This window comes from Meleagris gallopavo, chromosome 24 (genome assembly GCF_905368555.1).
Source record: "Meleagris gallopavo chromosome 24, MGAL_WU_HG_1.1, whole genome shotgun sequence".
NCBI lineage: Eukaryota > Metazoa > Chordata > Aves > Galliformes > Phasianidae > Meleagris > Meleagris gallopavo.
Window position 1 is genome coordinate 3,852,223 of NC_139427.1, and position 24,773 is coordinate 3,876,995.

General features: G+C 43.1%; 1 protein-coding gene across 6 annotated transcripts in view; it reads right to left on the reverse strand.

Annotated features, from left to right (window-relative positions):
* Positions 1 to 1,739: 1,739 nt before the first annotated feature.
* Positions 1,740 to 24,773, reverse strand: part of LRRTM4 (leucine rich repeat transmembrane neuronal 4) — a 316,311-nt gene continuing 293,277 nt past the window's right edge. For 5 of the 6 annotated variants that reach the window (XM_085242830.1, XM_085242831.1, XM_085242829.1 and 2 more), the window contains one exon: positions 1,740 to 3,103. In XM_085242830.1, coding sequence (XP_085098956.1) covers positions 2,882 to 3,103 — 222 coding nt within the window. In that variant the 3' untranslated portion in view covers positions 1,740 to 2,881. The remainder of the gene's footprint in view (positions 3,104 to 24,773) is intronic. The other variant, XM_085242834.1, reaches the window with a different exon arrangement.

The following is a 24,773-nucleotide window of genomic DNA, read 5'->3' on the forward strand; positions in this document are numbered from 1 at the left end:
GCACAGAGTTCAACAACACTGGGCTGAAGGTCAGGCTGATTTTCATCCAGCTTGCCTGGAGACTGCACAACCACAAGCAGCTGTCCTGAGGAGCTCCGTGACATCAGTGCTCAGGCCCAGCATGACTATAAAGATGCCATCATTAGCAAACACTCAGTAATGAGTTCTCTCCAGTATGCCTGTTTTCTGCTTGCTAGGGGAGGGATCTTTAGGGACACAGCACAGAGTTTTTCTTGGGCCTTACCTGGCATCTGGGGAGATGCTCCATCCTCCCTCAAAACCGCCTGAAGAGGAGGGTAAGACCTTCCCTATGAGGAACCCAAGCAGCTTTTAAGTGAAGTTATAATACAATCACGATTCCATGAGCCAACTCTTGAAAAACAAAAGACAAATGTGAAACTCATAACAAAAGGCTGGAGCTGGACATATTACACTTTGGACTTTTTTTTTTTTTCTTTTTTTCCCAAAAATGGGTTTTATCACATTTCTTTGGCTCTAATAGCAGCCACGGCAGTGTGAGATTTAATTTCTGCTACATCCAGAGTCCCAGAGAGGTTTGTATAGAGCCCTTTTGGTCTGATTGCTGCGACCAGCTAATTAACAGTGCTTCAGGTAGCTTGGTACATGCTGCATTGACATCATGATTCGATCTAAAGCAATCCACCATGTGAATACTTGTCTCTTCATGCAGGCAGGTAAGGCACAACTATATGCCCTCAAAACATTCATGGAACATTACCTCCTTAATCATCAAGAACACTAAGAATGCTTCTTGCCCAGACTGGCACCAGGGTTCAAACAGCACAAAACCAGCAACATTTTCAGGCAGAACGGCGTGGATTCATCCAGGAAGTCATGCACACAGTAGTGAACCCTATAATACAAACACTGCCATTATCACCTTTTAGGACCATGGGAATGTCACCACATTTTGATGCCTATTGAAATGTATTCCACTGCTGATCCAGAGCCCACAGGAATCAATGGAAGAAAGAGGGAGCTTCCATTTTTGGTGTAATAGGCTGTGGGTCAATATCTTAAACTCAATTTGAAGCAGCCCAGTGTTTCAGGCAACCTTTTCCCTCTGTCTGTAGGAATGCTAAATCTGACAGATATTGAGATGTCTAATAGAGCTGGCTGTAAACTCATCACCTCGTCTTCTGCTCCATTTTCTTTTCATTTCCTGCCTAGCACTTAATTCTAAATACATTACCTTCGATGCATCCAGTTGACTTTGCAGGTCCACGTTTTCCTACCAGCCTAGGGTACAGAATGCATACATCCACACACATTCTTCCTTTCCTTTCAGAGGAAAAATATGTTTTTCAGGGGAGAAATGCAGAAGACAATATGAAGTTGTACACATGATACAAGAATGAGCACTTACAGAGACTCATGCATTGAATCCTGACCTTGTGGCCAAGTGATAAGTATTAATTAAATAAATATCCACTGCTGTGTTATTCACCAGTCAATTAAAAAACATATACCTTACCTTCTAATCTGAACCGATCTAGCTTCATCACAGAGACAAAATATTTAGGAAAGCCAGAAGGCTTCTCCTTCTCCATTCTTCCCTCCCCCAGCATCATCCCTAAACGTACTCTTAGGGAGGAACAACTTTTCCAAACTTCACCCAATTCCTTTAGCTCCAAGAAGGTGAAATAGGACAAAGTTTTGTTCCCTCTGTCCACCGAATCCCTGTGTAACACATCCAGAGAAATCATTCAAACAGTAGCTTGGCTGTGGTGTCCCAACCACAAAATAATATGTTTATTTTTTTTTCCACCACTTTTTGTTGTTGTCATTTTATTGATAAAAACTACACAAAAACTAACTGATCAGGATAATTAATTTAAAAAAACAAAACAAAACAAAACAAAACAAAAAAAACCCCAATGTTACACATTCTCCTGTGTTTTAGAAATTGTGTCAGCCAGTGAGTTTCACCAAAACACTCTGCTTTAAAAGATTTTCCTTCTGATCCATTTCAAGCACATCTTTTCCATTTTGGTTCCCAAATGTCCATTAATTTTGCTTACAGCACAGCTGGACTGTAAATATGAGAATATGAGAGTCGATACACCACTGCATGTTTCCCCCCCTTTTTTTTTAGAGACCCAGAAGTAATTATAGTGTCAACAATGAAGCACAATGATGATAGTAAAAATCAAAAGCACCCTCCATAGTGTACAGCCTGTCTCTTAAATGTACATGCACCCAAGTTTCTTTGTTTCTGCTGCATCCATTGCCAGTGTCCTTTTGGTTCAACATAAGCTGTAATGCCCATGTCTGAAGTTTGAAATATTAGAGCTCGACCACTTAAAAAAATAGTAATAAAAAATAAAAATAAAAAAAGAAAAGGAAAAAAAAAAAGAAAGAAAATATAAATCTATCTTTTGCTCCGTTGAAAAAGAACCAAAAATATTAAACAAATCTTTGAAGAGTAATAAACACTCAATAAGGAATCATGGCTGACCCATCCCACCCCAGCCCTTGCCCTCCCCACCCTTTTATTTTTTACCTGTGGTTCTCCTTCCCTGGAACCGTGCAATGTAGAAAAATCAAATATACAAACAAAACTCTTAATCCATCCCTTTATGTAGCTAGAGTGAAATCTATTTTTTTTTTTTAATAAGAACTCAACAATCTCTCTTTAATATTTACATTGAGGAATTTGTTTGAAAGTTTAAAGCAAAGAAAATCCTGAAGTTCTCAGTGTGTACTGCAAGACAGCATTTCCAGTCTGCGGGGTCTGCTTTATCCCCTTCCCGTGGTCTGTGTTGGAACATCTCGAAGTGGAATGGTGGATTTTAGCTCCTGGCCCTGCTCTCTTCTGAGCTGAAAGGTCCTTCGGAAGAGCTCCCCGCTGCCTCCGGCCCTAGTTTGGTATTCTCTCAATGTAGATGGCCGGAGCCGCTGAGCGTGCGATTGTGGCTATGAAGCTGTGGTCCCGACTGAGTTCCAGGTTGGTGGGCTCTGGCTGCTCCCGGGCCATGCTGTCGTAGCCCTTGTTGACGTGGAGGGGTTTGTGGGCTTGGCAGTAGCTGATCACTGGTTGGTCGTAGCTGTAGTAGGGTAAAGTCTTCATGTGGTGAGGGACCTGCAAGGGACCCAAACAGATCGAAAAAAAGAGAAATATGAATGATGTGCTTTGCCATATTTGTTTAGCAATTATCCCAGTGTGCTTTGCCATGTTTGTTTAGCAATTATCCCAATGCAGCTCTAATGTGCTGGGTGCTCAGCATTCAGCTCCTGCAGGAAGACAGCTCCTGATTCATCCAGTCCCCTGCAATGGGACTACTCAAACTGAGTGAGCCTTAACTCGGGCTGAGAGTTAATATCTATCTAACTATCTATCTATATGTATAGTGCATGTGGGTTCATCTCTTCCCACCGTGTTGAGGTTAGGAGCTTAGGTCCATGGAGATGACTATGTCTAGGGGCAGATCTCAGCCTGTCCTGTCTTGCATACTGAATTCTGACCTTGCTTGCAGAATCTGGCTGTGAAGGAAGCTGCTGGTAAGACAAACCTTTTTAAAACAAACAAACAAACAAACAAACAGGCCCTCTTCCAGTGCCTCAAAAGCAGCTGAGCATTTCTACAGAAGGCAGCCCAGCCTGAGCATGTCAAAGGACAGGAAATCTCAGCTGCCAGCTCATGCAGCTCCCAGCACAGCTGGACACGTGTTTACTCCTCCTAGGACTAAACTGCTTTCGAGATGATTTCATGGGTTCTGTATCTTACAGCCTCACCAAGAGCCTTAATGATGCTCGCTGGAGCTGAGCAGATCCACACCTCGTAAGAATGCAAAAATATATTCAAAATGCCTGCAAGATCTATCTGAATCCCCCCTTTTTTTTAATGTAAATAGAAAAATGGCCAATCCCCCACCCCACACACATCTCCTCCTTTCCTTTCTTTTTGTAGATAGACGTCCTATGTTTGCAAATGTTAATCCTACAGGTAAATACGATTTATGGCACAACCTCAGATACAAATCTTTGCAGATAATTTTATCAGCTACAAGAGACGAGCTTTTCAAGTAGAAAGAAATAAGCTTTTAGGAAAAAATCACGCTGCAGGAGACAGAGGCAAGAGTCTATTCTAACACACCTAGCAAACGTGTGCTCATTATAGCTGGAGAAATCCTACACAGAATTCAATCTCATAAGCAATGCCTCCTTATTTTCCATGCCGAACTTTAAGTGAACACTACAGAGCTAATTCATCACAAATTTCCATTGCATGGTGCACACTGCTCCAATCATTATGAAAAAAGCAAAGGCATTAGGAGCAATTGTAAGGCTTGCAGGGCCAGAGTTCCTGTTGCATTTGGATCTGAGAAGCAGCTCGAACCCTCCCCTGGTCCCTCTGCAGAACGCTGGAGAGCTTCCAAAACTCTTCTGCTACCTGAAGCTCAGCTGAAAACGTCATTTTACATGACAGCACAAAGGCAGGAATATAGCAGACAGGCTGCTCAGCAGAATTTGATGGGACAACTGTATTCACTTGTGGATCACCTTCAGCCACAGTGCAAGAAACTCCAACTCCCTTCAGATACAGCAGTATCTGTGCCAATTCCTATCAGGGCTTGAATTTGTCCTCAGCCTTTAAGGCAGCTCTTTATGATTCTATAAAAGCCAAGGACTGTTTGTGTTTGGGAGAGCTGAGAGATTGAGGTCCTGGCTTTACAGCAATAATGCACAGTACATTAACCACCCGAGTCATGCAAGCAGCACTCTTTGCTTGTTTTCTTCCCTTCTCCAAATGGGAGTCAAATGGAATTGGGATCCCAACGGCACCCCTGGGTGGTGGATAAACATGTTTCCCTTTCAGCTCTGTCTCAACAGCTGTAGAGAACCACTCAATTGTTTTTGTTGTTTTTTTTGTTTTTTGTTTTCCCCACTTAAAAAAGCCAGGTTTGCGGAGGGCTGACATTACATTAATAAGGGACACATAAGCACAGGGAAGGTAAAAGGTCTTTAAAAGTGTAAAAAACAAATAGGTGTATTGAGCAACCCATGAGCTAAGGAGCTACGTGTTCATTTGGAGAAAACATACAAAGAATAACGGGGCCCAACAATGGATGGGCACCCCCTGTTCTCAGACATGGCCCTTTTGCTGCTCCTCAACTCTCCTGGGACCTAGATTCCCAACAAGAGAAGTTAAAAGAAAACCACAACTAAATCCTGGAAGAGGCATTATCCTTGAGGTACCTCCAGGGAATACCAAATGAAGAAATGCCAACAGGCCCCCACAAGTTGTTTTTTTGTGATTCCTCTAGAATGTGGTGGTAACCACAGGAACAGATCAGCACAGAAATTCCCATGTCAAATGGAAAGACAAACAGGACTGTTGACTGCAGAACCAAGCCTCCTTTCCCTCTCTGGAACTGTACAATAGAATCATAAAATGGTTTGGGTTGGAAGGGACTTCAAGGACCATCAAGCTCCAATCCCCCTGCCACAAGCAGGGCTGCCAACCTCCCCATTTAAAACTAGACCAGGCTGCCCAGGGCCCCATCCAGCCTGGCTTTGAACGCTACCAGGGATGAGGTGTCCACAACCTAACTGGACAGCCTGTTCCAGCACCTCCCCACTCTCTCTGTGAAGAACTTCCCCCATTTTCAGTATCTCTGAAATGAAAATATGGAGGCCATCATTCACAAAGCTATTATATTTTTTGTTCAATTATTAAAAAAAGAAAAAGCATACTTAAAAGGAGCTGAGTTGCTGTAAATTAATTTTAGAAATATTTTTCTCCAGGTTCTAAAGCGACTTTTACTCTGTTTCATTATTGCTACAGAACTAGTTCCTTGGATGCCAAGAGAAGTGACCTTCGACAAGTCATTTTATGAGCTGGAAAATGAGAAGATTATGTCCTGCCCCTTCTGCCCTTGGGACTGGAGGTCTTTGAGCAAGGGATGTTTGTGTAGGGACTGAAGCAATGCAGCTTTCACCTGAGCTGGGGCCTTTCAGCTGCTATGGCCTCCAGGAGGCAAACAAAGAAACAGAATAAAAAACACCAAACAGGCTAATAAATACCCTAACAAATAGCTACAGGCTCTGGGATTCTGCCAATCACTATCTTAAGGCCTCTTTCATGGAAGACACAGTTTTCACAGGTGAGAAACTGAGAGTAAGGGAATGAAGCACGTACCTGTCCACAGTATTCTATGAATCATTTCTATTCTCTCTTCTAAAAATGACATTGCCTAGCACTTAAAGGATTTAAACTTCTTGCTGCCAGGAGAAACATAAATTAATGGCTATGCTCCCTCCTTGGATGTGCACAGGGCCAGGCTGGATGGGGCTCTTGTCAAGTTGGTCCAGTTGAGGTGTCCCTGCCCATGGCAGGGATTTGAACTACTGGGTGGGCCTTAGGGTCCCTTGCAACCCAATGATTCTGTGATTCTATGGTTAGCAAGAGAATGCCTTCCAAAGTCATTAATGTGTACGTGATGGATGTGCTTGGTGTACGGCACCAAGGAGGATGGCCTTCATCTGTGCTACTGCCTTACCATAAAGGAGCATAGTGTCTATCCAGTTGATTAAGTTAATGAGTGAATGAACCTTGTCTTGCAAGAAAGCACTGAGTCTATCAAGCAACAAGCATTATAAGCACTTCAATTGTTTAGTGAGGGGTTTTAGCTAATGGACTGGATTAGTTAGCTAGCATTAACTTCTGAAGACTGCAGCTCTGTAGATCTTCACACTGAATGTAATAAACATTGCATCTTAGCAGTCACTCACTTCAAACAAACATACTATTGCAAGCAAAATTTACATAAACCCCCAGCTACAGGAGTAAGATAAAAGATTTAGTAGTGGAAATTTTGAAATGTAAATCTTTCTAATGAATTGACATTGGAGAGGTTAAGAGCTCAACAGCACTGCTGCCAAATAATAACTCTCTACAAAACCTGCTGTACTAGCTTGAGTTTACCAGAAATTTGATGAAATTAATTCAAAATGTATTTCTCTACATTCTCTGTCCAGTTTGCCTTTGACACCTAAGTCATTCCAACATGCAAATGCATGTACCCACATTTCAACACAATTTGTGATTTTTTGTTTTGTTTTAAATACTGCACTGATTTGCATCAGCAGCTTTACCTACATTAATTAACTTACTCTCTAAACTTCGGAGGGGTAAAGCACAAGAAAATTCAAATTACAAATTTTTTCAATGATAACAGTTAAGCTTCAAATTCAGTTTCATAGAGATGCAGCCATTAGTACTTAGATTTTTAACACAACATCAATAAAAATCCTTATTCTGCAACATGAAGTGTACATGAATAAGATGAAACCTTGGCCACTGAACTTGAGGGGCTTGAAGGAATATCAGATTGGGCCCCCAATTAATATTAAGTGACTGTATATCTAAACTGCTTTTATGTCTCTATTTCCTTTCATAGCATGCATCATCATTCATCCTTAATCGCTTGCACTGCCTAATAACTAAGGCTTCAGGCTACCCAAAATTCAGCCCTGCTATGGGTTCAAAGCTTGAATACCTCTCTATCAAGCAATGCAGAGCTGAACAGAGCACCCAATTCTTCGTGTTCAGGTATTTTCTTGGTGCACAGCAGCAGACTTACTGCAGTGAAGACAAGTTGAGGATCAAAGATTAACGCTCTGTCTCGCACAGCATCACTTGCAGTTCAGCAAGATCTAATCACCAGCGGTCCCAGGTTGAAATAATTTCCTGGTAAACTGTTAAATCACATTTTGAAAACACGAGTTTTCTGAACAGATCTATCTCAGGTTGGAAATATTATGTGTTTTTTCTTTCAGCTGGGCTTTGAAGAAGGATCTCCAACCATTTGTTACCCTGCAGGGAAGAGATATCTTTCTTGGGAAACAAGGATGGCCATGGATGTCTAAATGACTCATAGCACCAGGACTATCAACCAGCGGGCAGACACGCAATGCGAGGAAGGACTGATAAACCCAACACAGCCTTCTGGAAGAAGTCTGTGGTGGGAGGGAGGTCATTTGGATTCAGGTAAACTGAATTATGAGCACACACTTGCCCACTTAGTGATTACACGATTAAATTACATCCAAGTTCAGAAGTTGTCCATACATAGCAGAAACTCAGAGTGACAAAATACGGAAGCTATGTTTTCTCATTAGTGCTAATATTTAGTCTCAGAACACCATGACTTCATTGCTGAATTAACAGCATAGATGCTGATAAATCAAATTCAGAGTTCATTTTAAACCCTAGTGTAATTTAGAGTAAAAATAAGCAAGGTTTACAATTAGCGAAGCACACTGCTTCACCTTAAAGATGGATGGATTAGGTGCATTAGGCAGGTAGGGCAGGTATGATCAATTTCATTGGATTTCACCCTGGAACATCCCTTTGAATTCAGTTCAGAAAATCATTCCTGTTCAGGAAAATGCACAATCACACATTTCCTATTAAACTCATTAAAAGCAACAAAGTGCCTCCATTAGCGTTAGGTCTGAAAAATGAATGTTGCTTCATTCTGTTTGCAGTAGCAATAAACACGAGATTGTCTATCTGTTCCTTTTTTTATTATTTTTTTATTTTTAAATAAACCTTTTTGGCCTAAAATTCATGTTTCCTGAAAAAATCCTCAAATTGGCAAAAGAATCAAAATCGCTTTAATTAAAAAAAAAAAAATGCAGACCTCAGAACTCTGAGCGCTGAGTAACAAGGTGTTGAGGAGAACTGCTTTTACTGCAGCTGCATGTGTGACATGTAAGAGTTTCAGGAAATGTCAGCTTGGTTTTTATGTGAAGGTCTTCCAAACGTTTCATTAGCACAGGTTTTATAAGAGCTACAGATCCCACTGGGAACTCTGCCTGCAGTCGGCGTGCCTACATTAGGCACGAAGCACTAAGCAGGATTCCTTCGGTAGCCTGAATTGTAGGTGCAATTCCCACAATCAATTCCCTGCAATTTCATGTTCAATTTGCTCCCCATTCCAGCAAGAAACCACTTCTTTGCCTCTTCTATCTATTTTCCACCAAATCGGGTTAATGATCTACTTATCTCCCTCTGGGAGAGGAACCAGACAAGGAGGAGGCTGGTGGTATACCTCCAGAACCATTCACGTCAGGACAAGAATCAACACCAGGTTGGTATGTGTCACTTTTCACCAAGAAATGGAGGGGTGCACCCACAGAGGGGATGTTTTGGGGGATGTGCAATAGTGTCAGCTCCTCATCTCTTGCACATTTGTGCACACGCATGCAAACACATGTATGTATTCTCAAGGCAAAATGTTGTACAAAGTAGGCTTTTTCTTCCTAGACAAAGCAAAATAGGCTCTAGAGTGTGTCCAGAGAAGAGCAACAAAGCTATGAAGGGTCTGGAGCAAGATTCTTATGGGGAGCAGCCGAGGGAATGGGTTCAGCCTGGGGAAAAGGAGTCCTCATTGTTCTCTAGAACTGCCTGAAAGGAGGTTGTAGTGAGAGGGGTTGGGCTCTATTCCCAGGTAACAGCGATATGATGAGAGGAGATGACCTTAAGTTGGATATTAGGAACAATTTCTTCTCTAAACAAGTGGCAGTGCACTGGCACAGGCTGCCCAGGGAGGTGGTGGAGTCACCATCCCTGGAGGTGTTCAAGGGCCATGGAGATGTGGCACTGAGGGACGTGGTCAGTGGGCATGGTGGGAATTGGTTGGGGTTGGTCTTGGTGATCTTCATGGTCTTTCCCAACCTTAACAATTCCATGATTCTATGAAAATACCTCCTTTGACTCACCTTTTCACAGTACCTTTTTAAACTTAGCTTATGCCCACTTCAACAGTCACAGAATCATAGAATGACCTAGATTGAAAAGGACCACAATGATCATCTAGTTTCAATCCCTCTGCTATGTGCAGTGTCACCAACCACAGCCCTAAAAGCTCATCTTCAGAAACATCCCTCACCCACTGATCTCCTCAAAGGACCACTGGTAGAGGCACACAGGACAGCATGATTTTGGTCCACTTGGATCTCAGCAGTCCAGCTGAAATTTGTTGTCATGCAGAGCCCTTCTAGTTACAGAAATGCAGCTGCTGGGTATGTTTTGTGCCATGCTGGACAATGCATTCAGCATACTGCAGTTTCCAAGTGTCAGTCAAAGCAAGAACTGAGTAATGAGATAAGGACTGCACAGAGCAGACAGGGGGATGAAACCCACATGTTTAGAGCCAAGCCTGAGATAATTTCAAGTATTCAGGGGCTGGCAGAGACGGAATGAAAGCATTTGTTTAAATTTAATCCAGAGATAAAATTCCAGAAGACTGTGGTTGGCAGGTCTTGGGAGATATCCCTGTACAAACAACTCTATCAATGGAAATCTGGAGCCCAAACACTACAAATGACTGACAGGTGGGTCGCTATGTTTACTCAATCCTTGTATTTATGACCATGAAAATGGGATTCCAAAATTGACATACGGTAATCAGGAATGATCCTGCTATGAAAAGTGTGGAAAAGCAACAGCTGGCAGGCACAGGGTGCAGCCACCAGGTACTTCTGCATGTCCTATTTACTTTTCAATTTATAGCTTTTAAAAGGTACCTGATAATTAATAGATATAATAAATAGCTAGAGGAATTAAATATCAATGAATTAGATACTTAGGGCTATGTGGGACTATACAAACCTGAAAAATTAGAATAATAGAATCATTAAGGTTGGAAAAGACGTCTAAGATCACCAAGACCAACTCCAGCCCATTCCCATGACCATGTCCCTCAGACCACATCTCCATGGCTCTTGAACACCTCCAAGAATGGTGACCCCACCACCTCCCTGGGCAGCCTGTTTCAATGTCCAACCACTCTTTCAGAGAAGAAATTGTTCCTAATACTCAACCTGAACATCCCCTGGCACATCTTAAGGTTGCTACCTCTCATCCTAAATTGATTGATTCCATATATAACAAACTTGATTAAAACACATCTATTAATTTTTCATATGTCATCAAAACCTTTCACCAACTTTTAAAATGTCAATAAGCTATACAGGACAAGTTGTAAAAACAGAATGTTATGATGTATTCTCTCACCCTTTCAGTTTTCCTCTTCTCTCCCACAGACAGTTTTTAACCCTTCCATCCAAGCACACAAGTGCTTTTCCCTTTTAAGCACTTCCACTCTGTGGATTGCTGAACTAAGAGTGCTTGAAGACCAGGACAAAAACCATGCCCATCCCCCCGGCTCCTTTTATAGGCCAATTTTCTCTTTCAATCAGCAAATGAAAATTTTTCCCTAAAGGGAACTCCGAGAGAGGAGGCAGTCTTCTCAGCCTTCTTGGGCAAAATATTTCTTTTGAATTGCTTTATCTGTATTTCATGGAGTGTCTGCTCATGACAAAAGAGCTCGCTGATGAAAGGCATGAAGTGAGATTCAAAGCAACCTTCGATTTTCCGCCATGGAGCACCGATAAAATAAACAAACTATCTAGATATTCTAATTGGAAAGCCATTAATATTGCTTTCAGTGCTATTAGGATAATTTTCTATAGAATTCAATAGGAAGGGAAGGGCGGTATTTAAAAAAAAAAAGCTTTTGCATTGCTTAGGGACAGATTAGCTTTCCAAAAGCAATGCAGTGCCTCGTGGCAGGGACCTATCCAGATGCAAGAGAGTCCCTTTGGGTACATGTCTTTGGGTGCCTAAGCACACAAGCCTTCAAAAACTTGACTTTCTCTTAAGGCAACTTGGTTTTCATTTAGCGACTTTAAAAAGCAATATTCTCAAGGGGAGTTTCTGCTCCCTATGTGTGGCACTAAATGCTGCCTAAGCGCAGATCATTTGTACCTAGCCTACCAGGATGAGTCAAAGGGCCATCGAGTCAAGTCTCCAAGGGATCAAGAAGAAAGAGCAGAGCACAGGTCAACAGCATGGTAACAATGTCCACAGGGCATTCTCCTGACCTCCAACACTCCTGACTTCTGTTAGCCTTCTCAATTGCTGACATTTCAGCCTGAAATGCTACGGGCTGGATCTTCCAGCGTCTCTAAGAGCCTGAGGCACTCACACAGGCGCTAGCAGGTAAGGGGATGCCTTACATCCTTCAGCAGATGGTTTGGGGTTCAGTTGCACGCTGAACGATCCCAGCACTGGGAAGACATTCTTAACTAGGAGCTGCCCTAACCCCAATACTTACCCTTCCTTCTGATTTCCATGTGAGAGAGAACTGGAACCTTTCGTTTTCCTGTATTATCCCCTGGGAGGGGAAGGTCCAGCATGCAATTTGGGAAACAGAGCACACTGCCTCAAAAAATGAATTATGACAACATGGAAAAAAGGTAGAGTTGCTTTCCTATGCAATTTTCATAAAGATGGCAACTTGCTCCATCCACTGCTCACCATAAATAAGTACCCTACTTAATAGTGTACTTTTTAGTACACCTGGTAATGCTTTGCCCCAGTGACAAAGTGCTGGAGAATGAGTGGAATAAGGCTCTGTCTCACATTATGATGCCTTTCCATTTGATCTGCCTCAAATTTTCAATGTGCCAAAGAGCCATCTAGAAATGGATGGCTTTTTCAAGAGTTTTAAACACTAGGTTCTGTACATGATGACACCAAAAACACACTTTGAAAAGCTGGAAATAAATGACTCAAATTGCACAGGACTTTGTCCTGAAGGCAATACAACCAAACTGCTTGTGATTAAAAACTACTGGTGCTAGAAGAATGGGGATGCTGTGTCCCTTATTGGACTGATAAAAATTGGAAATTTCTCCTTCTCTTCATTATCTAGTTATATCACACCAACAGGTTCTGGTAGGAGTTATCTGACAGCCTCAACCCATTTTGATTTTTAAAAAAATCATATTTATAATTAGCACTGAATTCCATTTAATGTGGTAGCATTAAGTATAGAGAGAGCATCCAACCCCTGCATCCCTCACAAGCTATAATGTCAGAGTCCTCCTCTATCAGCATTTAAAATTCCACATTCAACATCATGGCACTGACCTAAGGCAAGCAGACCATTTGCCATATTTTCCAGTCACCCTCAGACAATCTGAAGAAAATGAATGCCAGAAAAGAAAAATAAGTGGCAGGAACACAAAGAAAGAAGACTACAGGAGCTCATGCTGCTGTTGTTTCACCTGGGCATCAGATGGTCTACGTTGGACCATCAACATTCCAGAGCTGCTGATCAGAAAGGACTTAAACCAAAAGCAGAGGACAACCAAAGCACCACGGCTACAAAGTGAGACTGAGCTGAAGGAATTATTATTTCTCTTGAGGAAACAGTGAGGAACCAATTTCCTCTGGGATAAATTTGTTCCAGTGGGAGAGAAGAAAGAGCTGGCACTACAGACCTGCTTGGACACAGGAGGGAGCTCCTATTAAACTGAATGTCTCAGCAGGGTTCTCTTCATGAGAAATTACATTTTAATTACCTCCACTGTCTCCTAACAGAGGAATCAGTGTGTGCAATGGCACAAACACAATGGAAAGAGCATTAATCCAGGGACAGCTTCTTCTCCTGATGCATGTCACTTCCATTAGCGCTGATGGGAGCAGTGTGCCCACGTGGAGATGTACCCAACTCCATGGTTTCCAAAAGGTACTGATAAGTGACTCACATTGGGGTGAGGATTTATATAACCCCATCTGCACCGGAAGGCTGAAGAACAGTCTCTGCATGCTGCAGCACCATAAGAAGAGGAAGAGGAGGACAGAGCTGGAGAGAAAGAGCTATTTTAGGGGCAATGCCATCAGCCCAGTAGCAACATGAGAAATTCAGCCACCCAAACCCTAGCTACAAATACATGACTAGTTGATACATGTTAGTTCACCTCTCTTACCAGCGTTAAAACCATCACAGAGGAATACCAGGATTTTAATTAAAGCTCAGAAAATGCTCGGGTATGAATTGCTACAAAACCTGACTGTATTGCTGAGGCACTGCAAACATATTCTGTAACTGCTGGTGTATGAGCACGCAACTTGCAAAAGAGGGATGTAACAGCAGCGTTGTTAGCTGCTTTCTGAGCAGGCTTCTGAAATGGCAAACAGCAAACCAAAAAAGGCAGGGGTAAGGATTAGAAAATTAATAACCAACTTGGGTTCATGCTTCAGTCATGTTCTGTAGAATCTTTGCATATCTGAGATTTAGCAAGCAGAAAATTAATGCAAGACTGTCCAGTGTTGCAGGCAAGGACAATGCACAATGATAGCGTTATTTTTTTAATACTCCATAGAAAACAAATGACTTTTTCTTTCCTCTGGGCAAGTTTTGTAATATGCAAGGAAATCTTCATAATATTCAGAATCCCTGAGAAAACTGCAAGAAAGATGTTAGAAAATATTTTTGGGTTAGCGATCTTTGTTGCCACAGAACTAACCAGATCAATTTGGTTACCCTGTGAATGCAAAACTAATGGATATGATTACTGGACCCCAGTGGCTTAGTGACACTTTTCAAGCAGAAAGGCAGGCCTGGTGACGTGCACACTGAAAAGCATGCTCAATCCTCGGAACAGCCACTGTGTAGCGGGAGAGGAGAGTGCACAAACGCTCTGAAACATTCAGAAGCAGTGTGATCACTGTTGAAAACTGGCATGGAAACTGCACGATAGCTAGGAAGTAGAGGAAGGGCTGCATTGCCTGAGGTGTCTTTTCTCTACGTGGATGGAAAGCAGCAAGTTGTCTTCAATTTGTCCCCCATGTATTAAACCCCTGCATAGAAGTTATGACTGACTGTGGCCGGATCACTGCTCTCCCCTTCCAAGGAGCTGCCAGCTGGCAGATGCCAAAGCTGTAATTATTGCCCAACAGAACGTGATGTGTAAATCCGGCTGGAGATTGAGCCTAGGAAAAAAGAGAAACAATCAGAGGCATTTGGAGAAAAGGAAACCGAGTGCCTTTGCCTGTAGAGCTGAATGCAACCAGGAGAGGGCTGCAGAGCACACACCGCACATGCTGACGTTCCGGACAGAGCAAACAAAGCAGCCTCATACCTATTCTGACGCAATGAACATTAATAAACAAAAATAGTTGTTGCCTACTCAGACCCTTCCTGTGCTTGAGCTCAGCAGTAGCGATGGAGTGTAAATGAAAAGAATCAGGTTCAAAGAACCCCGCTGGAAAAATAAAATCCGCGCTGTGAGCGAGATTTTGGAAACCAAAGGAGCTGCTGTGAGAAATCTCTGCAGCTCACGTCAACAGGAGACGGCATGCTTGAACGCTCTCTCGAGCAGCCAAGCGTGAGCCAAGCAGTTTCCAGCTACTGTGGCATTTTTTCCAACTTGTTCTGTTTGGGAAAGGTAACTGCAGCGTGTCGGATGGGCTGAGCACAGAGGTGAGCAACCCACCTTTGTCATATCGGGTCAGAGCATTGCTAGGATGGTGATGCAAAGGGCTGTGACAATTCCCAGCCTCCTGCATGGGATCTGCGCTGGTTGAACAGAACAAACACTCGATGTTTTGCTCATCTGTAAGATCAAGGCAATATCACGGCCTGATCCCTAACTACCCAAGGGTGAAAGAGACTGGGAGAAGCAATAGAAAGAGATAAATAAGTGTCTTGTAATCCGAAATCTGTTGTTTATTTGCAGTGCCTAGAGGCCTCGACCAGAACTGGAACTGCACGGCGGTAACCAATGCTCATGTGTTCAGCACAGCCCTTGCCCTGGAGAGCTCGTGCTGCAGACAGGCATGACAGATGAAGGGTGGGAGAGAAGAGAACAGCAAGCAAGCAAAGGATCTCAAAACTGATGCACAGATTGAGGGACAGATTTTTCCACGAGCTAAATACATGAATACAGATCTTTTATCCCTAAATGACTTCCCTTATCATGTGGCCACTGTGCCAGTGTAGATATGTTAGTGCTACAGGCCAAGCAGTAGAGTTGATGCTGAGCACACAGTGCCCACAGCACATTTCAGAGGATTTCCACCAAACTGGCTCCAGTTTGGTCCCACCAACACTCAGAGCAGGTTTAACTCCATCCCAGAGGGATCTGGCTTTGTTCTGGGATGTCAGCACACTAAGTGAGGACAGCCTCGAGATCTGTGCATCAGAATTATCACTAGGATCTGAACTAAAGCACCAATTAAAAGCATCCTCTGGGAGTCAGAGATGGGATTCATCCCTCTGGAGCCCCAAGCTAGTGCAACACAACTCAAAGCTCTCTGTTTAAAGGTGGTTTTGACTATGACATGGTAACCTAAAGTGATACTACAGATCTCAAAGCCAGGAGTTTTGCCTACTCCTTCTCCTTCTCCTTGTCCTCCTCCTTCTCCTTCTCCCTCTCCTTCTCCTTCTCCTTCTCCTTCTCCTTCTCCTTCCCCTTCCTCTTCCCCTTCCTCCCTTCCCTTCCCTTTTTTCTTTCCTTCTTTCTTGCATTTAATCCAGGATCAACAAAGCCACGACAGAACTGAGCACAGACAGATGCTTAAGGAAGCCAGGCTGCTCTGCTTTTCTAAGGACAGCAATCTCAGCTAACCCACAGATCTCAGTTCACCCCAGAACAGTGGGGGAAAGCTGCCAAAGAACAGCTCTTTAGCAGAGCCCCTCTAAAGCCCAGTTGCAGCCCAAAACAATGGGCTCTGTGCTGAAGACTTGAGCAAACAGCAAACATGAGCCTTGTGGCTGCCATCACTCTGTGGATTGCTCAGACCCTTCTGCTCCTTTCCAGCCTCTTCTCTCCCAACAAAGAGAACAAAGGTGACAATACAACTGCAGGCCATAGTCTGTGCACTTTTGTGGCAAAGAGACAGAGAGAGGAAGGCTGAGAGAAACGATCCCATGGTAACTGCAGCATGAAACGGATGAAATGTTGTGGAAAAGGCATTGGATTTCTATTGCACTGAGGCTCTTCCCTGGGGAGCACGTTCCTGGGAGCACTGCATTGAGGGGCTTTGCCACCAGCGAGCAGTGAAGACCTGCAACAAGCAGGAGGGGTCAGACTGAACAAAGCAAATCAAAGTCTGAGAACACTTTCCTGCTCACCAGGGATGGACAGGCTTCCTGCAACGCAGAGCATGCTGCTTAAAGCTAATGCTGCTTAAAGATAACACTCCTTATCTTTATTCTGCCCTCCAAACAAGGATAGAGCAAATGAAGGTCAGCATGGAATAGAAGACAGGTGATTTATCTCAATGATGAAACCAAATTTTGGAAGAACATAAAGCACTGACCATTTCCCCGTATCCTTTAATGTTATACAGAGTGCTTTGCAATCACTAGCAGAATGGGATTAGCAGGGATTTCAGGTGACAAATGATAGCCCATCCTCTTCACATCGATGGAATGACAATTTTTTTTCCATTTGCCAACTGGAAATAATTCAGTCCTGTGCAATGCAAGACCAAATACATCTATGTCTTCCACCAAACAAAATAAGGCCAATCACGGCAGCAGCCTCGACTCACAGCAAACATACTGCAGGTCCCTAAGTTCTCACACTTTGCAAAATTTTATCAAGAGCCTATCTTCAGCCTGCCACATTTGTAAGTCAGATCATGTTAGCAACAAGAATAAACAACAGTTGTTTGCCCTTGTGCTGCACCTTTCATCCAAGGGCTCTGCAGTCATTATTCTGATAAGTCTTATGTTGTTGCTTTGAGACAAGCAGATATCATTATTCTCACTTCATAGATAAATAAACCGAGGTCAGGGAAATCCCCCAAGGCAATCCAGAGAGTTGAATACCTACATCAAAGGGTTTAACAAAGACTGATATCACTATTGCTACCAAAAAGACAAAGGAACAAGAAGAGTTGAAGCTGAGCCCAACATCAGATAACGGCATGGAACTTTGGTCTCTGAGATAACCTCACCTGAGAGTTGGCTCCCAATTTAACAGCCAATATGAGCTCTATCTAGAAGCAAACATAACCACATAATGCAATTTAAGCACCCCGTGCCTGCTTATTGAATACTAAGATACACAGCTCTATTGTACGGTATGGCCACAATGCAGTCAACAAAAAGGAGCACAGTGACAAAAGACTTTTGGAGGGGGCATTCAGAGGGGCTTTACAAGTTTCAGAGTCATAAAATCCAGCCCCAGTGTTGCAGATTAAGGCCATCAAATCAACTAGAGACGGTCTGCAATTCTGTTAAGTATTATATTATCTCTGCACCACAACATGTAGTCTTTTTCTCTCCATACATTTCAACTGGTTTTATCACTTATGAACTCAACAGGACTTCCCCATTAGACACTGTATGAGTTCTGAAGATTGATCCTTCCTTGGTAGAGTGGGGCTGCTAGCACAGTGGCATCAGCTAGAACACGCTAATAGCCATAACACTGAACCGAAAGAACTCAAACAGTGGGTAAAATTGATTTCTCTGGATGTCACCTCAGTTCTTGCAGCCTGTTGTAGGAGCTCAGTCCTGCACAGCCTTGCTTCAAGGTGCGCCAAGGGAAATTCAGGTTGGATATTTGGAACAATTTCTTCTCTAAAAAAGTGGTAATGCATTGGAACAGGCTGCCCAGGGAGGTGGTGGAGTCACCAACCATGGAGAGATTCAAGAACCATGGAGATGTGGCCTGGTGGGATGGGTTGGGGTTGGAGTTGGTGGTCTTAGAGGTCATTTCCAGCCATAATGACTTAATGATTCCACAAAAAAACAAAACTCTTTTTCCTTGGCCTTTGTATTCTCTCAGTCATATAAACAAAAATATGGGAAGGTTATCAAAGTACCCATTAACCATCCAACAGTTATGTTGTTCTGCTTCCTACTCTTTACCTCGGGACAAAGCACACAAACTCACATTAAAACCCAAAAGCCAGCAGAAAGACCAGCGTATGCAGCATCACACTGTCCCAACATGATGTTGATTGCTGGAGGAAGAGCCCTAGAGCCTTCATCCCATCGCTGTCCACATCACTACGGAAGGACAAGGCAAGGAGATGACGGCAGCACATCATGCTGGTGCCAGCTGGACACTGGTTGACATGGTTACCCTTTTTCTTTTTGTGCTATGGGTATGTAGTGAGTTCAGCTTCAAAACCTCCCTACAAAATGTAACACAATGCAAGGCAGGCTCGTCCTATTACCACGGAAGAAAAGAATGTGCCATTGACAGACTTCAGTGCCCTTTTAAAGCAGAACAGCGCTGACATCAAAGCTCACAGCACTCCTCTGCAATAGTTATTCACCACGTCTTTGTGGCCAGCGACTAAAACATTTTCATGAAGTTCTAAGGGGAAAAAATTATCTCCTGAAAATGAGTCTCTTGTACTAAGTGCTGCAAATAAAGAACAGCTGCGGTGTTTCCTATGGAAGGGGAAGCGGAGGGAAGGCAGCCTTGATGTGCATTTGGGCAGCAGTGGTCAGTCTGCGAGATGTTTATTGGGCATAATGGGAACATTCTGTTGTCAAAAGGAACATCCCAAAAAATCGTGCAGTGTTCGGCAGGGTGCATTATTTAAACACATATTTATCTATCAGAAGGAAAACAGCTGCAGATTAGGGGGGAGTGTGATCAACCGTGGCTCAATTGTAGCCTCAGCCATATGGTTTTTGTCTGACAGATTAGGGGACTATCTTAAATCCTTTTTTTTTTTTTTCCCCTCTGCTCACAAGTGGGGCCTACGTACTGCAATAAAAAAAATTAAAAAAAAAAACAGGAAAATAATGAAGCACAGCATTCCTTGCAAGATGTCCTTTCCTTGAGGGCTCCGATGCCACTCGCTGACATAACTGACAGCTCTTGAAGCACTGTGATTTTGTGCACTAATGCTGTGATGACAGCTCCTGCACTCACACTACTCAAAGCTGTGGATTCGGTGCCCTTAACCATCCCGTTGTCCTTTGAGCTGAAAGATTCAGATTCAGTGCCCTTAACTATCCCACTGCCCTTCGAGATTTGCTTGCAGGCGGTGCTCCTCACCCTTATCCTTCCATCTCTGGTGGGCATTTCACTGCAAAGTGCTTGGTTTCCAGGTCAATCCCTCTGCCTCCTGTCTGCACACACTCAACCTGCTCCTTGTACATTAATGCCCCATCATTTTTTTTTTTCTACATGCATCCCAAAATAGTAGGCAGAAAAAGCATGTGCTCCAACCAGACTGCAGCCTAAGCCTGTTTGTTTAAACAGAATAAAACATTAATAGCTTATGTGCTCTTTGCATTATATGCAGTTGCTTGAACTTCATGAATTTTACGGAAAAAAGTTTACAACACAGCAGAATAATAAATAGCAGCAGTTGATACAACCAGAAAAGGGAACCAGAGGACCTGCATGCAGAACACTGGACTGCCTTCCCAGGGCTCTATTACTGTAGCCTGAATGCTGCGCTGACTTTAAAGCACACAGGTAGAAACTACAGGAAGACACATATATGAAGAGCATGTTTGGCTCATTTCTGGCTGTATGGGGGTGGGAATGGAGAGCCTGCAATTAATCACTATTAGTCCATGTGCATCTGTGACAGTGCACAGATTGGTGGAGTTGTGGTTGCTTTTGTATGGCATATTGCTCAGCTCGAGATCCAAAGAAACTCCAAATCTGTGCAAAGCAATGGAGCAGCCATGCTGGGGCTGTGACCCTAGTACGAGACCTCGAGAGGCTGCTGTGACACAGCATCACCAGTTCTGGTCCTGCTGAAGGCAAACAGACACCTTGCAGTTCATGAGCCTGGCTGCAGGATGCCCTCTAAGACAAGAAAGGAGCCTGAAATGCTTTTCCTTTTTGCAGAAATCAGACCTTGCAAATAGCGATAAATACAACTATCAAAACACAGCATCTTTCTCTGTTCTGACATGTTGGACTCTGCCTAACCCAGACAGGAGGTGAGGTCCCCATTCTGCAACAATGCAGCCCTCATGCTGTCCTGAACACAACCACTCACCAACAATGGGGCACCAAAAAGCTCTGCTCAGGTTGTTCTACAGCACCTTTGTTATTGATTTAGATGAAGTGCTGTTAGTCTTTTTTTTTTTGTGTGTGTGTGTATGTGTGCTTTCTATCACAGCAATTTCAGGATATGTTGATTTCGAGATGATCAGAGAGCAAAATTATTTCATGCATTTTCAGCTGTGGATCCCTTGTTTAAATCCTCTCCATTTCTTCAAACTTGCTATTTCAGGGAGAGAACACTTGAAAACTGCTTTACAGGCCTGGAGCAGACTTTGCTGCTGGTAGCTTATAATGGAACAAGCCTGTCAAGAAACATTATTGCTATATAGAAACAGAAATATTGAAGGTTCTGCTTCCAGAGCTTGGTTGGTTGGCTTTTTTTTTTCCTCAAATTTTTAAGCAACATAAATAATTGACAAAGAATCATGATCTTCAGCTGTCAACAGATGGAAATAGATTCCTCAAATGACTTCCAAAACTGTTTTCAGAGATGCAAATTGATGAAAACCAGGCAAATTGCATTCCAGTTTTGGAAACGCTTCCCTAAATCCCTCAGAGCAGTTCCCTAATATCTTGAAGAGCCTTTGGAGGTCTGTTTCCCATGTTACATGTGCTTAAAGAGGGCAGGCCGCTCAGATTGGTTTTTATATATTTCTCAGAAGATGAGATTCAGCCTTGATGCTCTCCACATCTGTAGCACAGAGCCCAGAAGGAGAAGCTGGCCCTCTGCATTAGCAAAACAAACAAGCAACCAGTCTTAGCGAAACTTCTTCAGATTTCTTCACAAAAGAGGGAAGAGCCGCTGTAAGAGACCTAAGCCCAGTAGAGCCAGATGTATTTCTGTAGATATCAACTCAAAAATTGCAACTCCGCACAAAACCCTGCTCAAACACCAGTATGAAATCAACTAGCATCGCTCCTATATTTCCCCAAGGTGTTTGCTTAACAGGAATTTCTCTGAACACAAAGCATTGTTAATGATTCTATCAAACCCATGTTAACAGCTTGGGGATGTATGGCCATTTGCTCCAGCATCAGAAATGTCTGTTTTAGAGTTTCTGCACAAACATGCTTTTATTTTTTTTTTTTCTTTGTGTGTGTGTGTGTGTGTGTGTTCCTTTTTAACTCTCAATGAGGTTATTCAGTTTAGCTTGGATCTTATCATAACTCATTGGTACTTAATTGCATTATAAACAGCTACATCAGCCTAAAGTCCTTCAATCTTTACTGAATTTATGGAACTAGAAACAAACAAATAAGCCAGTTTCTATATAAATATGTAACTGGGATGCATATTACTACATGTCAAAGTAAAGACAGGAGCTGATCCTTTCTCTTGTTATGCTAACTCCCTTGATGCCATAGATGTCCTTCCTATACACTGGCATAAATAACAAGAGAACCACGATGCATATTTTGACGCATGCAGGCAAAACAGGACTGCATCACATGTCCATCACAAAAACATGATGTCTCTAAAAATCTTGTATTAATGGTGAGAAAAAGTGTAAGCAGGGAAAAAGGGGTCCAGCAAATTCCTCCCTGCTCTACAATCTCTTTGTAACAACAGTCAGCCTCATTTTATTTCCTTGTTCTTTGCCATGGTAACCTAATGCTGGTTTCGCAGTGCTGATTTTCAATACTGTTTATTAAGTGCACAAAGTTGCTCATCCTAAAAACAGCACTTTGTGTCAAATGCCACGCACGTTTCCTTATAATTTGGGTGCTAAAATGGAAGAGTTTTGAATAATGACAGATTTGTGTGTGTTAACAGCATTACTGCTATTCCAAAGTTTTTGTAAACAGGAGCATGCAATTGAATACAGAACTTGTGATTGTGTACCTTAAACTATTTTTAACTGCTGTACGTCACTGATGCTAACAGCACCCTGTTTGGGAAGAGTGTGGAGCACAATTGCATGTAACCGAGCCATTATCATCAAAAGCAAGTTTGACCCTACTGAGTTTATCTCATTTCCACCAACAATTTGCTTCCTACAACAATCTGCTTCCCATTAACTTGTGCTCTTTTGATGTTGTCGAAGCACATGCTGGACCCAAAATACCCAGCTGTCCCTAATTATCTTTAACTTACATTCCCATGACCCTCTTGTATCCCCTTGCCACATCCGTCTCTCTAAATTAGCACTGTCCTTTGGCACACAATCATCTTTTGGCAAGACTTGAAGCCAGAACTTCGGAGTAAGGCTTCTACTTTTTCTCTAAACTCCTTCTAGTCCCTGATCTGAAGTCAAGAACAACAAAACATCAAACAAAAAAAATAACTCCAGCCCCTCGACCAACTCTGGGAAGAGCTTTGGGATTTGAGATGCTAATCATAGAACGACTTGGGTTGGAAGGGACCTTAGAGACCATCTCCCTCCAACTCCCTTGCTATAGGCTGATTTCCCCCCACCAGGTCAGGGCACCATCCATGGCCTTAGGCACCTCCAGGGTTAGGGCATCCATTGCATTCTTCAACGTGCCACATTCAGCAACACCCCCAGCAGAGAATGAGCAAGCAGCCTGGTTTCTGACAGTGACTGGAAGGGAATGCATGCATACTGCAAGAAAATCCCTTGTTGATGCCACTCTGAGATCTGTCCACTGGAAGATGAGTGCATCTCCCTAGGAAACATTTCAACTCATTCAAAATCAAGATGCTGCTGCCCCATAGCACAGAATTTTCTTATCTTTTTGTCTCTGAACTTTCTGCTGTTTCTCCTACATGGCAACACAAGCTTGAACAACACACAGAGAAAACAGTCCTCTGTGTCCTGTGAAGCAGAGGGCAGGAGAGAATCACAGACTACACCCACCCATCACTCAGTTTGCTAGGTACAACTTGGAGTGCTGGATTCTTCAGCTAGCCAGTGAAAGCTTGCTCCACGAAAGGCTTTGGCTGGAAAACAGGCTGTGTGAGTGAGGCAAAGCACTGCTGATTTGGTACTGTGGAAGTTTGAATGGTACCTCTAACTGAAATCCATTTTGATGTATAGATGGAAAATATATCTATGTTTTTCAGGAAATAAAAACTAAACCAGTCACCCATTGTGGAAAAGTTACAGACTCCGTTAATTAATTTATGATGTCATCGGTGTAAATATATAAAGGCAGAAAACCTTCAGCCCTCTATAAGCAAGGTCTCTGAGATCATCCAGTTTGTCTTTACACCCCACTAGGACTATGCTGTAGTGCACAAACAGCCAGAAAAAGAAGGAAGCTGTGAACCTCAACAATTCTGCATGTCAACTCTTTTAGCAGCTGAGCCAAAGCACCACCTCACACAAAATATGAGATACCCATGAAGGAGTCATCCAGTTTTGGATGCCTGCTTACCAACTGTCGGATCAGCAATGTTACAAAAGGCAACAAATAGAAAAAAATGCTGTTCCTCTCCAGATCAGCTCCTGAGGAAAGATTCCTACGTTCAAGTTTACGCTGATATGAGCAAACAAGCTTCCAGTGCTGCTGCACGAGGCAAGCAACACCCGAGCACAATTAAAGAAACCAGCATGAGACCTTAACTTATGGAAAGCATTGCAAAGTGAAACAGCAGCACACAGCACGGGGAGGCAGCGGCCAATCTGTCAGTGAGCTCGTTCTGTTCTGCTCGCAGGAAGGCACAGCGATGCTGAGCACATCCAGCTCCTGCCCTGGCTCTGGGGAGAGATAAATCCATTCTGCTCCCAGCTCTGCGGGAGCTAATGAAGTCAAACGGAGCTCACTAGGATGAGTTTCCTCTTGCTGGTGCAGGCTGCTGCTGTTCTCTGCTCCACCAGCTCTGTGTGATGTGCTTCGCAGCCTTCTGTTGTGGGTGCTGCAGCACTGAGAGCAACAGGGCTTTTCCCAGCTCCATGCCAGGCCATTGCTGCCATATCTAAATGGCACTTAAAGGGATAAAGGCACAGCTCTCATTGTCAAGTGAACCCTTTTGCATTAATCTGCTC